At 44.6% G+C, this 15738-nt stretch overlaps 1 protein-coding gene across 1 annotated transcript; it reads right to left on the bottom strand.

The window, feature by feature from the left end:
* Window positions 1-4650: 4650 nt before the first annotated feature.
* SNIP1 (Smad nuclear interacting protein 1) lies at window positions 4651-15731 on the bottom strand. The gene is made up of 4 exons (XM_040469579.1): window positions 15420-15731; window positions 14051-14153; window positions 7079-7677; window positions 4651-6143 (listed from the first exon to the last, which is right to left on the bottom strand). The coding sequence occupies exons 1-4, from the start codon at window positions 15656-15658 to the stop codon at window positions 5879-5881; spliced, it is 1206 nt and encodes a 401-aa protein (XP_040325513.1). The 5' UTR covers window positions 15659-15731; the 3' UTR covers window positions 4651-5878.
* Window positions 15732-15738: the final 7 nt, after the last annotated feature.

The raw sequence follows: 15738 nt of genomic DNA on the forward strand, positions 1-15738 counted from the left end.
ATAATAGTCTGTAGGGTTTTTTTTTTTTTCTCTGCCTCTCTCTCTTCCTTTTTGGTATCTCCTATCTGGCTTCAATAGCAAAGTAATACTGTCCTCATTAAATGAGTTAAGAAGGTATTGCCTGATATTCTAATTTCTGGCAGAGATGGTATAGAATGGTGCTAATTCTTCTTAAAATTTGGTAGATGTCTTCAGTGAAACCATCACCATCTAGGCCTGGATTTTTCTTTGGAAACTTTTTAAATTATAAATTCAGTTTCTTAAATAGTTATAGGACTATTCAGATGTTCTATTTCTGAAATTTTTTTTTTTAACGTTTATTTATTTTTGAGACAGAGAGAGACAGAGCATGAACGGGGGAGGGTCAGAGAGAGGGAGACACAGAATCTGAAACAGGCTCCAGGCTCTGAGCTGTCAGCACAGAGCCCGACGCGGGGCTTGAACTCACGGACCGCGAGATCATGACCTGAGCCGAAGTCGGCGGCTTAACCGACTGAGCCACCCAGGCGCCCCTCAGATGCTCTATTTCATATCAGGTGAATTTTGGTAATTTACAGTTTTTGAGATATTGGCCCATGTGATTTGTTAAATTTATATGCCTGGATAATTTCTATCTTCCAGTTCACTAATTCTCCCTGAAGCTTCTGTTAAAGCCATCCACTGATGGGTTTCCAGATTGTATTTCTCATTTCTAAAAGTTTTGGTTGGTCTTTCAAAAATTTTCCACTTCACTTTTTGCCATTTCTTATTCCCTGAATTTGCAAGTTACCATTTGTTTCTTTGAAAACAGTAACCATGAACATTTTATAGTATCTTGAATCAAGTGTCTAAAATCTTTTGAGAACCAGTTTGTTATTCCTGTTGGTTCTCACCTACAGTACCTTTCCTTTTATGCTTAAAAAAAATCATGATCCGCAGGAAAAGAGTGTGGAAAGAACGGGAGGGGAGATAAAGAAAAAAGTCCCTTCCTCCAAAAAGTAATTTCATTTCTTCTATCATACACCGGAAGGCATCAATAGTACAGGGTCATCTTAAACCAAGTTCAAGGCTTGAATTTTTCTGAGCTCTCAGGCTGCAAGTCCCTGGGAGGATTTGATTTCTCATCACCTCTTTTACTGTGACAAGGATAGCCCTTTGGCATGCCAGCTTTTGGGGGGAAACATCTTCTAAGAGTCTATCCATTGTATGTGGGCTCTGGATTTTGATTCTGTCCCATTCAACCTAGGGTAAGGTCTGATTTGCTGAAATCAAATGTGGTTTGCCTTTAGATCAAATGTGGTTTCCAGGCACCTGTGCTCCATTTTTCCCTGGACTCTTGTTTTTCTTCACTTTCGGCCTGAAAACATTTTTACTAATTTGTCCGTTCCTGGATGCTTTCAGAAATTTTTTTGCTTATATTTTATCCAGAGGTTTCGGCTTCTTGCAGCAGGAGAGTTAAAAAACAAACAAACAACTTAGTTCATCATGAACAGACACCAGAAATCTGTTTCCCCTATTGAACTTCGAATGCTTCCAAAACCTCATTAGTTTATCACCTCAGGCAGTTCTAAGTGCCAGTCTGTCTGCCTAGAAATATTCCTTTCTCTCCTCAACCCCACTGACCTCTTCTGGCTAACTGCTCTTACCTCCCTGACTCCCAGGGCTTTGTTAAATCCCATTCCACTATGCTTCCACAATCCCCAGTTTTCTCCTATCTAGTAGCCTGTAGCTGCTGGTTATGTTGCTCTGCAATGGCCAGACTTTATACATTTCACAACTATTCAAAAAGCAGTGTATCACAGTGGCTGAGAGTGTGGCACCTGGAACCAGATTGGGTTTGAATCCCAGTGCGACCTTAACCTCTTTGTGCTTCAGTTTTTGCATCTGCAAAATAGGATAACACAAGCCTGCACCACAGGGTTATAGGATGTCAGTGTATGTGTTAATGCTTATGAAAATGGTTAAAATTGTGCCTTGTACATAGAAAGTGCTCCTTATTGAAGTATCGGCTCATGGCACTTGTTAGGCACCTGATTATTGGATGTCTGTATATTTTTATGAATGAACATGATGATTTCCGAGCAGCTCTGACGTGGTGAGGTTAAGATTTTCCTGAGCCACTCTCTACCCCTGAAAGGCTCATCCACTGTGGTATCTTTGAACCCACTACGAATCAAGCAGCCTAATAAACCAGTTGTCTTTTCCAAATCCATCTACTAAGCACTGTTAGGGAGGCAGGAGGAACAGTCTAGAGAAAATGACCACTGAACCAGGACGGAGGTGATTTCTTATCCTAGCTCTACCCCTGCCTGCCTGGCTGTGGGACTTCAGGTAAACAGGTTCATTTTACAGGACTCCTTCTACATACTCCGCTCCAGTCCTGCTGTCCCCTGGACTGCTCAGTCTGAAACAATGCCACCTCTACTACTGGGTTCCAAATCAACCTGTGCCCTAAGGCACACCTCAAATGCCAAGTCTCGCACAAGGTACAGCCCACCTCCAAATGACTGCCGTTTCTAACTCACAATTGTAAACCAACTGTTAGCATAGTATGCTTATGCAATTGTTTGTTGGATTAACTCACTTCAACTTTGGAGTAAATGTGAGCAAATCAACGGTCTTTTTCAATTGTTTCCCATTTGACAAATGGAAACTTTACCCGAGACCAGATGAAGCTTTACCTTGCAAAGCTTTAATTTAAGTCAAGCAGGCTTCTCACCTGTACAAACGCACAAACGCAGGAATGTTGTGGGCTCAGAACGCCATCACACAAGCAGCCACTGCTGGCGTGCTGTATGTGTGCCCCGCTTAGGCTTTCACTAACATGCCATCATCTCATCGCATTCCCCACATCCACACCACAACTAATTTCCACAAAGGGGAGGATGTTAAAAAATATAACCATCTGTGCACCGTATCAAATAATTATCAACCTGAAATCTGTATTTCAGTTGGAAGCCTTTTAAAATCAAGCTCTATTGTATACCGGCATACTCCATACAAGAATACAACTCCAGTTATCTGAATTGATTACTCTTTTACTTATCACCAGGTTACAGTCAAAGTATTTGAAAGCTACATCACCAGGTGCACTCAACGAGCGAGGGGTCCTTTGTCCATGTACTAATAGGGAACTAGGGGCCTAGGGAGAGGCTTGATGGGGAAAATCTGCAGATTGTCCTACACCACAGCAGAACTGTAGATCATCAGAGAGGATTTACGGGAGGGGCTCAGAAACAAAGGGCTGTTTTGCAGATGGCTTGATTTTGACAGCGATGATTTGCAGCCAAGGTGGAGAATAGGTGGAGAATAAAGAAGTTGCAAGAGGAAAGCTTTAGGATTATGTCAACTTCAAATGAGAAGTCCGCTGGTGATATCTGGTTTTAGAGATGGGCCGGGTCTCTTGAGAGAGACAGAAAGCGAGAGAGAGGGAGATAAAAAAATATACATGTATATTTTTAGAGAGGGAAGAGAGCACGCTGGAGAGAGGGGCAGTGGGAGAGAGAGAGATTGAGAGAGAGAGAAAATCCCAGGCAGGCTCCACACTGAGTGTGGAGCCTGACATGGGGCTCAAGCCCATGACCCTGGGATCATGATCAGAGCCAAAATCAAGAGTCAGACAACCAACTAAGCCACCCAGGCTTAAAGGAATTAAAATTCAAAAGGATGCCCAGATATTTGGCATTAAGAATCTCTGAATGCAGAAAGTTATTCCTCTGCTAAAGCAAGTTTACTTCACAATTGGGACCCCTTCTTGAAGAACATAGGCAAAGTGGCCATCTATCATGTTGCCCAGAACGATGGTGTTTCCAGCGAAGCCCAAGGCTACCTAGAAGCAGTAGTAGGAGCACAAACTGAACAGGAGGCCCTAGAGGCCAGGTTATTGCCTAATCCCAGCAAGAGAAAGCCATCAGTTTGGATCCATCAAAACAAAACCTACCTTTGAGACGGGCACAGGTGCAATTAGGGGTCTATGGCAGATAGGAAAGTTGGGAAGGTAGCAGTTACCGTGGCCAGGGGCCAGGGTGGAGCACACGGCAGAGGGAATGCTAACTGCTCTTTCGATGTTAGAGCTTCCCTACATCTAACTGACCTCCTTTCGTATTCATCTCCTTTCTTTTAAAGGGAACATCTCCTTTCTTTTGCATAAATGTTAGTCAGCTGTCCCTCCTCCACACTAGTCAGCACTTAGCCCCAAGTCCACATGGGTAGGTGGGACCTCAACGGAAAAACAATGGTGAAGAAGACAATCTAACAACATCATACTTTTCAAAGAGGAAGGCAGACGGCAGCACCAAGTTGCATTGCCGCTCCTTTCTCCCGCCAGGTGACCACCTGAGGGCAACACAGCAGGACAGGGGTCAACTGGGGCAAGACCTCCTATGTATAACCTGCCCCGACGGACTGTTCTGGAAAGGAAAACCCCTTCACTGCCAATTCAGAAAACACTGCTGCTTCAACAGGACTAGCACTCACTCGCTGACATGTGAGGGTCTGGCTTGCAGAGCTGCTGCTGGTCCCAAGTTCACTCTTCCTGGTGTCACCCCTGCCCCTCCCAAGTCAGCCCCTGCAACTAGCTATTTTTACCTCACAAATACTAAGATTCCCGTAGCTGCAAATGGCCCTATAAACACAAGGCCCTCTATGCTAGGAAAGGATAACCTTTTGAAATGGGGCTGTATTTACAAATTTTATTATTATTTTTTTATCCCAAAAATACATATAAATGAAAACCTGCTCTTCAAATGCAGGGAGGCCTTTGCCTATAATGTAGTATTACATTTACGTGTCACAAAACATTCCCATATGAAAATCAATATGCAGCTCTTTCACACGCAATGTTATATATACACACATACGCACAAACACACGATATATGCAAGTAGTTAGGACTCTGCTACTTACACATATTCCTCTGGTGGAAAATTAGGAAACAGGGCAATTCCCTTGCTTTCTGGCCTTGGGAAGATAAATACAACCTCTCTGAACAGTTTTTGAAAAGATGAAATGTGTAAACTACACAACCTCCTTTAGACATATACATATGTTGTTAGAATAAAGCAAGGACCCTGCTACGAAACTGACACTGTTTTGCAAAGAAGGAAGGAGATAACATTTGAATGAAAATGCAAAGTTGAACAGATGATCAAAATTGTTCTGTACATGCTCTATGGAGAAATCAGAACTCTTCACAAGAAACAGATCTATGCTCCAGTTCAGCTTCTTGTGACATTACATCCGCACCCACTGGCAGAAGCCAGGACCTTCCTATACAGTCCATGCTGAAGCAGGTTCCATAAAGCATCTGTTCAAGTCCAATAATCAATAATGAGGTCATGTGGTACATTCCCACCCCTCCCCCCCCCCAAATGAAGTGCAAAAATCAACCTCTGTGACTCAAGAGCTCAACCAGGTCAAAGCTTTGGTATATACTGGAGGCTGTTTTGGTGACAACCAAAGCTTAGTAAGATTCTCTGTTCAGGGGGTTGCCCCCAAAACAAAAACAAACCCAGTCCACAAAGCTTAACAGCTATATAAATAAAGTAACTGTACAAAGAGAACAAGCCACAGTTCCCCTTTATCCAAGGGTTTATAGTCTCCTAGGCAGCAGTTCTGGAAGCACCAACTAAAGCCACAATGCTTCTACTGAAACACGATGTGTTGGTGAGACTGTTCTGAAAACAAATGCCCATAGGCGAGTGGCTGATGTGCCACAGGAAAAAGTTCAACCAAACATAGGTCAGTTTTCTTATACTAGAACATACGCTGGTCAGCAACAGAGGAAAGACTTAAGGCAATAAGAGGCATTACAGAGAGCACCCTTGTACTCTCTGAGTCAATCCCAAAACCTTCAAAGAAAGAAGAGGTCTCTCCAGAGTTTGGGTTGGTTCTTAGTTTGCTAGCTGTCAGATACTTCCTCCTCCTCCTCGTCATCCTCATCTTCTTTCCTGTCTACTTCGGAGGTGTCAGAGGACTCGTGAAGCAGGACATACTCTCTGCTGCTGAACCCAAATTTAAGTACGTCCTTTTCCTTTAGTTCATAGTATCTCTGTGGCTCAATGCGCTTGTTATTCAAGAATGTTCCATTGCCTGAGCCAAGGTCAATGATGTAGGGCCTCACCCTTCGGCCAACTGTACCATCAGCACGGGTATATTCCACAAGCCTAGCAGAGATAAAAGAGAGAAACCTGTGAGCAAAATCCCGTCTCGAGGCCCTCCCGTTATTTTCCTAACACAGCCTACACACAGGATGTCAATTACCTGGCTTGAACACAGTTCGAGTCAACTCCAGGAAATCAAGGGGATGCTATGGCCCTGGATTTTGAAATTACGAGCAAGTTAATAAATATACTTAGTAGAAAAGGTGGGAACTGGTTGCTGAGGGAGTGGACCGGGAAATTCATGGCAGATCAAAAGTTTAACATCAGAATCCAAGACCTCTTGTTGTGATTGAGAAAAAACACTTTTAGGGGCGCCTGGGTGGCTCAGTCGGTTGGGCATCCGACTTTGGCTCCGGTCATGATCTCATGGTCCATGGGTTCGAGCCCTGTGTCAGGCTCTGTGCCAATTGCTCAGAGCCTGGAGCCTGCTTCGGTTTCTGTGTCTCCCTCTCTGCCCCTCCCCTGCTCGTTTTCTCTCTCTCTCAAAAATAAATAAACGTTAAAAAATTTAAAAAGAACAAGAAAAAGAAGAAACACTTTTGTGCTGTTTATAATCAACACGATGCTTCTTTCACCCGTGTTTCAACCTATCTTATCTCCTGTCCCAACGGGAATAAAGCAGTGCATTTTGACTCCAGCGTCAAGGGCGCTAACTCTGAAGCTGACCTTCAGTCTTCACACCTGTCAAATGGGGATATTGATGTGTGACCTGTCCTCCTCACAGGATTGTCACAAGCACCAAACGGTAACAGACGCACTCCACAAACTGCCAAATACAGACGCGGCTAACACAGATGCCACACACATTCTCATAATCTAAGACAAAGATTAGATCCGAGGAGTGTGGCATTCTGCCGCAAGCACGTGTACACAAATGTTAGTAATCCTCACACTGTCGGCGTCTACCCACACTCCTGGTTCTTCCTACAAACACTCACCGATACTGAAAGACCGCGTGCTGCTTTGAGCAGGAGGGATGATCGATTGGGATGTCCGCTATGCGGCGGTGCCGGCCCAGGAGGTAGGCGCTCTGCCGATGGATGTACATGACGGGAAGCACCTCATCATTTTTAAAGGGGTAGAGGCGCCACCGTTTTTTGGGGATCCGTGCTTCTGGGGGCTCACTGTATTTAATGACGACACCCCGGAAAGTGTTGGTATCCTCAAGAAGTGCCCCAGAAAGTTCAAAGCTTGGCTTTTCTTTAGCGGGCGCCTCTTTGTCCTTACTGTTGCCACCAGGTCGGGGAGCCAACTCCTGAGGCTCGTTACCGCCGGCACTAACTTCCTTCTTCTGGCGATTCTCCCGTCGTCGGGCATTGTAAAACTCCCGCTCTGCGTCCTGAGCCTGGAGGTTCTGAATGTCTCGGTCCCGTCCCTGAGCCTGCCCACTCCCAGGCCTCTCATTAGAGCTTCTCCTCTGGTGGGAATGGCCCCTGTGTCTGTCACGGTCGCTATTCCTAGCTCGCCTGTGTTCCTGGCCTGATGGTTCCCTGTGCTGCCGATCTTCCCGTCCTCTCCGGGGATGATCCTCGCGTTCCTGAAATTCAAAAAGATCCAGTAAATTAAAGGCAGCCCACAACCTGTGAACAAGCTGCATTCAAAAAGCCATTTGTGATTTGGACTTTGGCACTCAGAGCAAAATGTCCCACAGAAATAAGGTGGGCAGCGGTGGTTATGTTCCCTTGCAAGGCTACACGGACTATTTCCATGCTGTCACCAACTACAGCTCTAACACTGCAAGCCCAAGTTCAGAGCCCTAGAAATAAATGGAGCTATTGGCAAACTTGTAAGGAAGCACATACAGAAAATACAACTAACAGAGACAGTTAAGTAGTCACGTACAAGATAAACATGTGAAGAAAGAAAGCCAGTTTCCTCGTGTCAAAAATGAGAAAAAAGTAATTATAATTTTAAAAGATCTCATTTCAACAATAATAAAAAATATTCAATACTCAGGAATACATTTAAGAAATATGCAAGGCATGTAAAAAGAAACCTATAAAAATTTACTGATAGATGGTTTTTAAAAACCTGAAAAAATGAAGAAACATACCACGGTTTCTTGAAAAAGACTCAGTATTGAAAATCAGCCTGATATAAACTGTTTGAAACATATAACATCTATTAATATATCATTAAAAAAATAAATCAGTAACACAAATAATTCGACAGAAAAAAATAGGCAAAAGATATTAACACGTAATTTTCATAACAAGTAACTATCTAATGAACACGTGAATATAACAAGCTTATCCTTACTAATAACCAAAGCATCAGAGTTCAAGACAGAGCCCCGCACACTATAAGCAAGGCTACCCCACCCGGAAAAGGGTCAAAAGGTACACCTAAGCACTGAGTTCTCACTGCTTCCCGGGCTCCCAAGGCCTTCTCCTGGCCGCCCACTCTCAAGAGTGGGCCTGCTTACTCCGAGCAGGACTCTGGTTTTTGAGACTTTTTAGCCTCCAAGACAAGCATCAAGAGGGGGTTTCCAATGCCTATCCCTCCTACCTTAAGATATTCACAAGCTTGCCACCACCACTTACCTTGAGTACATTTGCCAGGACTAATCTCATTATGTCCTTTATCCCTGATTAAATGAGTCATAACAAGCCACAGACTCTGGGTCATCACCCCCACCTCCTGTGAATTCTAATTCCCATAAGGCTGTATACATGCACTATTCCAATGACTAATTCTCAGTCTTCATTTCAAATACGTGTGGACCAAGCAAAATTAGCAAAAACTAAAGAAAAAAATATGACAAATTACATAACCAGATAATACAAAATAACTAAAATTTCAATTATTGATAAGCAGTATAGTATATATAATATGGTTCCATTTTTTAATTAAAAATTCTGCAGGGTGCCTGGGTGGCTCAGTCAGTTCATGATCCAACTTCGTCCCACTTGGGGTCAGGTCATGAACTTGCAGTCCATGGGTTTGAACCCCGCACTGGGCTCTACGCTGAGAGCTCAGAGCTTGGAGCCTGCTTCGGGTTCTGTGTCTCCCTCTTTCTCTGCCCCTCTCCCGCTCAAACACACACACACACACACACACACACTCTCTCTCTCTCTTTCTCTCTCTCTCAAAAATAAACATTAAAACAAGAAACAAAAAAACTCTATGGGAGCACCTGGGTGGCTCAGTCAGCTGAGTGTCTGACTTCAGCTTAAGTCATGATCTCGTGGTTCATGAGTTCAAGCCCCCATGTCGGGTTCTCTGCTGTCTGTACAGAACCCACTTCGGATCCTCTATGCCCCTCCCTCTGCCCCTCCCCCAAACAATTGCATGTTAAGACACATACTAAAACATAAAAGAAAAAAGTAATGGAGTCTTGAAGAATAAACATCAAACTATTAAAACGGTTGCCTCGGGGGCACCTGGGTAGCTCAGTCAGTTAAGCATCCAACTTTGGCTCAGGTCATGATCTCACAGTTCGGGAGTTTGAGCCCCATGTCGGGCTCTGTGCTAACAGCTCACAGCCTTGAATCCGCTTCCAATTCTGTGTCTCCCCCCCCACCCCCCTCTGCCCCTCCCCAGCTCACGCTCTGTCTCTCTCTCGCTCGCTCTCAAAACTAAATAAACATTTAAAAAGTTAAAAATTGAAAATAAAATAAGTAAGAAATAAAATGGTTGCCTCTGGGGACTCAGGTGATTTTTCTGTTGGGGGCTGCAATTGGGGATAACAGGAGAAGTAACCACACATTACATATGCCATACTCTCACCTTTCATTTTACATACTTGGGTGTTCTTACAATGAGCATGCAATCGATAAATTTATTTATTAAATGGTCATTCAGTGGTGGAGAAAAGAATACCTGCAAGCACAAGTCATGCCTAAGTCACAGGCCGTGTGCGTTCCTCCTTAGGATTAACCCATGTGAAAGTCACTTAGTTTCAACTGTCAAGCCCTTTTGCTTGAAAGTCACTTCCAAGTTTCCAGCTGATTAATACACAGAAATTAGCTTTTAAAGAGATAATTTAAGGTCAGGAGGGAAGTTAGCACAGATAAGCAAATAAAGATACTTCAAAAACAATAAGCACAGAAAAGTTCCATTCTAAATGTTTTTATGTATTTTTGAGAGGGAGAGAGAGAGAGAATGAGCAGGCGAGGGGCAGAGAGAGATGGAGACACAGAATCAGAAGCAGGCTCCAGCTGTGAGCTGTCAGCACAGAGCCCTACACGGGCCCGAACTCATGAGCTGTGAGATCGTGACAGGAGCCAAAGCCGGATGCCTAACTGGCTGAGCCACCCAGGTGCCCCAGCAAAGTTCCATTCTAAAAGTCTCAGGATTTGGGGAACCTGGGTGGCTCAGTCGGTTGAGTGTCCTACTTCAGCTCAGGTCATGATCTCACGGTTCATGGGTTCAAGCCCCACGTCAGGATCTGTGCTGACAGCTCAGAGCCTGGAGCCTGCTTCGGATTCTGTCTCCCTCTCTCTCTCCACCCCTTCCCCACTCACGTTCTTTCTCTCAAAAATAAATAAAAAACACTAAAACAATAAAAAATAAATAAAAGTCTCAGGATTTATTGTAAAATGTTCATTTAGAAACCACAGGTAAAGGGCTGCCAGTTGTGCACTGAAGAAAACAAAAACCTGAAAAAGTACAAGCGGTTTGACAGGCCTAGTATGGGTGATGTGGTTCTCGTGGCTGTATCCTGAGACAGCTAGGGCAGGGCCTGATCAATTTATATGCAGACCATCAAGGCTGCCTGGCTTTATATCTTTAAGGTAGCAGAAAGCTGACCCATAGCCTGTCAAATTAACACGAAAATACATTTTCTTAATGCCTATTTGCATGCTGTTAACAGAATTTCTTTAAAAAAGACTGAATGCTTGTCTCTCAAGATTGAGGGCAAAGCAAGGGTGTCTGCTCTCACTACTCTCATTCGACATAGTGCTGGAAGTCCTAGCTAATGCAATAAGGCAAGACAAGGAAATAAAACACATACAGATTGTAAAGGAACAAATAAAACTGCCTCTATATGAAGATATGATGGTCTATATAAAAAAAAAAAAACAACCCAAGAATCTACAAAAAAGTCCTCCTGGAATAAAGAAGTTGAGTTCAATGAGGTCACAGGATATAACAAAAACACAAAAATCAATTATACATACATGTTTTTCAAGTTTATTTATTTTGAGAAAGAGAGAGAACACTAGAGCACAACATGAGCAGGGGGCGGGGCAGAGAGAGAGAATCCCAAACAGGCACCCCAAAAACTCATTATATTTCTATATATTAGCAACAAACAGAACATGTGGACTGCAGTTTAAAGTATCACTCACCATCACTCCACCAAAGAAAAAACTTTGTGTAATCTAACAAAATTTACGTAGAACTTGAATGCTGAAAATTATAAATGTGGAAGAAATAAATCAAAGATCTAAATAGGGGCACCCGGGTGGCTCAGTCCATTGAGCACATGACTCTTGGTTTCGGCCCAGGTCACGATCTCACAGTTTGTGAGATTGAGCCCTGAGTCGGGCTCCGTGCTGAGCGTGGGGCCTGCTTGGGATTCTCTCCTCTACCCTCTCTCCCCTACCCCCACTCGTGCATGTGCACGTGCATGCATGCGCTCTCTCTCAAAATAAATACATACATACATACTTTAAAAGAATTAAAAAAAAAATCCAAACAAATGACACGTACAGTGTTCATGGATTGGAAGAGTCAATCTAGTAAAAAGCCAATTCTTCCCAAAATACAGCTTCATGTGATTTCTATCCAAATCCTAGCAAGATTTTTTTTTTTAGACACAGACAAGATTGTTCTAAAATTTATACAGAAAGACAAAGGAACTAGTAAAGCTAAGCCATTTTTAAGAAGAAGAAACAAAGAGGAATCCATCTACCCAATTTCAAAACTTACTATATAGTGACAATAATCAAGACTGTGTGGTATTGGCAGAATGAGAGAGATCAGTGGAACAGAACACAGAATCAGAAATAAACCGATGCACATACCCCCAACTGATTAAGGAACAAAAGCAATTCAAGGAAGGCAAGACAAAAAATGAACCTCAACCCAGGCCTTGCACCTTATATCAAAACAAACTCAAATCATGAACTTAAATGTAAAACTTGTAGGGAAAAAAACACGTCTTCGGGATCCAGAGCGAGGCATAAAGTTCTTAGACATGACGCCAAAAGCACGATCCATAAAACATAAAAAGTAAAAGCTGACAAGCTGAACTTCATGACAATTTAACATTTTTGCTGAGAAAAACCCTGCTGTGTGAAGAAAAAGACAAGATACAAGACTGAAGGGAAGTATTTGCCAATCACATACCCAAAAAGGCCTAGTATCTAGAATATACAAAGAAGTCTACAAACTCACCAGTAAGGAAGCAAATATACCAACTAGAAAACAGGCAAAAGCCACGAAGGGACATTTCACCGGACAGGATATACAGATGACAAATGAACACATGAAACGATGTTCAGCATTGTTAGCCATCAAGGAAATGCAAATTAAAATCGCAATGAGATATCGTTATACGGCTGCTGGAATGGCTGAAACAAAAACACCGTCAACACCACGTGCTGAGAATGCAGCAGGGAGGATGCAGAGAAAGTGGGTCACGCACAGTACCGGTGGGACGTGAAGCAGCACGGCCACGGTCATGGACTGAATCGTGTACCCCCAAGATGCATCATGTCGAGTCCCAACCCCATCCTCTGAATGTAACCATTTTTGTGCAATTTCTTGTTTTCTTTCTTTCTTTCTTTCTTTCTTTCTTTCTTTCTTTCTTTTCTTTCTCTTTCTTTCTTTCTTTCTCTCTCTCTCTTTCTTTCTTTCTTTCTCTCTCTCTTTCTTTTTTTGAGATAAGGTTTTTAAAGACATGGTTAAGTTAAATGCCAGCAAAGCCCTAATCCAATATGACTGCTATGCTTACACGAAGAGAGACACCAGGGATGAGCCCACGGCGGAAAGCCCATGTGAGGACACAGCCAAGAAGGCAGCCATTTGCAAGCCAAGGAAAGAGGCCTCGGGAGAAAGCAAACCTGCTGACACCTTGAACTTGGACTTTTAGCCTCCAGAGCTATGAGAAAATTCACTTCTGTTGCTTCAAGCATCCAGTCTGCGGTGTTTTGTTATGGCAGCCCCAGCAAACTAATGCAGCCAGACACTCCGGAACACGGTCTGGCAACGACCTTACAATCTAACGACTGCACTCGTGGGCATTGATCCCAGAGAAATGAAGACATGTCCACACAAAAACCCGTACACAAACGCGCCATCACAACCTTCTATGTAATAGCCCCAAACTGCAAACAACCCCGATGTTCTTTAGTGGGCAAATGGTTAAACCCACACCACTGGGTGTCACTCAGCAATAAAGAGGAACGAAGTACCGACAGATACAACAACCTGAACGGATCTCCGAAGAAGAACCGTGCTGAGTGAGAAGAGCCAATCCCTAAAGGTGATGCGTATGACTCCATTTACATAACGCTCTTGAGGTGACAACACTATAGAACTGGGGAACAGATGAGAAGTTGCCAGGACTTGAGGGCTAAGGGTGGGAGGGATGTGGGCGGGACTATAAAAGGACAACAGGATGGGTCGTTGTGGTGACGGAAATGCTTCGCGTCTGGACCACAGCGACGTCAACATTCTCCTTGTGATACTGTACCAGAATTCCGTAAGACGGTGCCAGCGGGAGTAACAAGGTAAAGAGAGCACCCCTGCGTTTCCTTTTTTACAACTGAATGTGAATCAACAAGGATCTTAAAACAAGAAAGTTTAGCTTAATAAACAAGCAGAAAACAAGCACAAAAACCCAGTTTCTAGAAAAGCCCATCACAGGTACAGGTAAAACACATACAAAGCACTCTGTAGTTATGATGGGAAGAGGCTCTAGATTTGCACCTAGTAGCAAAACATCTCAGCGCACTTACCTGCTTCACTTTGACTGTCGAGTGGTGAGGGCTTCGGCTTCTCTTACTTCGTGGAGACTTGCTTCTTCTCCCTGAGGACTTGTTTTTCTTTTTGGCTGGGGACCTTTTCAGAGCATGGCACACACAGGGTTTTATCTCAATTTCCCTTCCCCCATACAAATTCACTTCAAGTTATCAAGCTTACCTACTAACACAAACAGCACATTTGTGAACGCCTCTGCTTTTCACACTAAAGGAGGCAGGGGCTCCACTCTCCAAACCTTGACGTCTTCCTGGCGTTCCAGACCCACATACACAGCTGCCTGCTGAACGTCCTCACGGAGCATAATCCTTGCGTCCCCACCCCTCGACACCCTTTCCTCCCTCGGTCTCTGCCATCTCAGTAACTGGCACCACCATGCACCCTGCTCCTCAAGCCAAACACCCAGAAGACGCCCTTGACTCTCTTTACTGTCACCACCAGCGGCTCCCTACCCACCTCCCCCACCCCCAACCCCCAACAATCACCTCCACCCGTCAGCAAGTCCCTGGCTCTATCTCCTCCCTCTCCCACCTCACTCCTACCACACTCTCCTTGATCACTAGACGGTTTGTGCTTTTTCTATTTCTAGAACAATCACGTTCATTCTGCTTCAGGTTCTTGGCACGTAGGGTCTCCTCAGCCTGGATCTTGACAAGGCTAGATTATTCTTATTTGGGTCTCAACTCAAATGGCACCTTTTCAGAGAGGCCTTCTCTCACTTGCCTTCAAGCTCTAGCCCATTCCTGTTTTAACCTCTTCCTAACACTGGTTACTAACTGACACTATTTTCTGTTACTTTGTCTCAAGGCGAGAGCACATCAATTTTGCGAGGGCAGACACGGCCCATCTCCTTCACCTTTGAGGCCCCAGTATCCAGGGCAGTCTTTAACAGGCAGTAAAAACTATGTTGAAGGAATAAATCAACGGGTCTATCAAGAGACCATTTTTCTTCTAAACCTCTACCAGGTAGGTCGCTTAGGCTCTCGACGGGAAACATCTGGAGGCAGATCAGTGGAAAGCCAACGACAGCACTCCATTTGTAGACAGATGGGGCACATCTTTTATTTCAACTTGATCAATGCTATCTGCTGGGCCGTACTCGGACACGTGCTGGGCACAGGGATGAAGGACGGGGCGGGGATCCTGCCCATTAGGCATCAGGCGCTTAACGCAAGTGACACGTACCGGAGTAAACATTCTTTAGCACAAGCACGACCGGGTCACTTCCACCACCTTAGGATTAAATCCAAGCTGCTGCGCTCAGCATTCAAGGTGTGTTTCTCACGCTAGCCCTGTCCTTTCTCAATGAGCCCGACCCAAGTCCGTCCCAGGCGCTTTCCCACTTACCGGCTACCTCCTCGGGCTCGGTTCCCTCGGTGACCAGGGCGGCCCGGCTCGCCGGCCGGCGGGGACGCGCTACCGCCAGAGGAATCTGGGCGGCGGTGGGCGGGAGGCGCGGCTTCCGGGCTGAGGCGCTCCTGCTTCACCTTCACCACCACCGCCGCCGCCGCCGCCGCCGCCACCATGTCCCCGTCGCGGTGCCTCCGTCGGCTCCCTCGCTCCCGCTCGCTCTTTACCTCCTTCATGCTGAGATATCAGCCGAGCGAAGGAAAAAGAGAGCCGTTGCGCTCCTCTCACTAAAGGAAATGACGGGTGACCCCTGGAC

Source organism: Herpailurus yagouaroundi, unplaced genomic scaffold, assembly GCF_014898765.1.
Source record: "Herpailurus yagouaroundi ecotype Mexico unplaced genomic scaffold, PumYag 77, whole genome shotgun sequence".
NCBI classification, from domain to species: domain Eukaryota; kingdom Metazoa; phylum Chordata; class Mammalia; order Carnivora; family Felidae; genus Herpailurus; species Herpailurus yagouaroundi.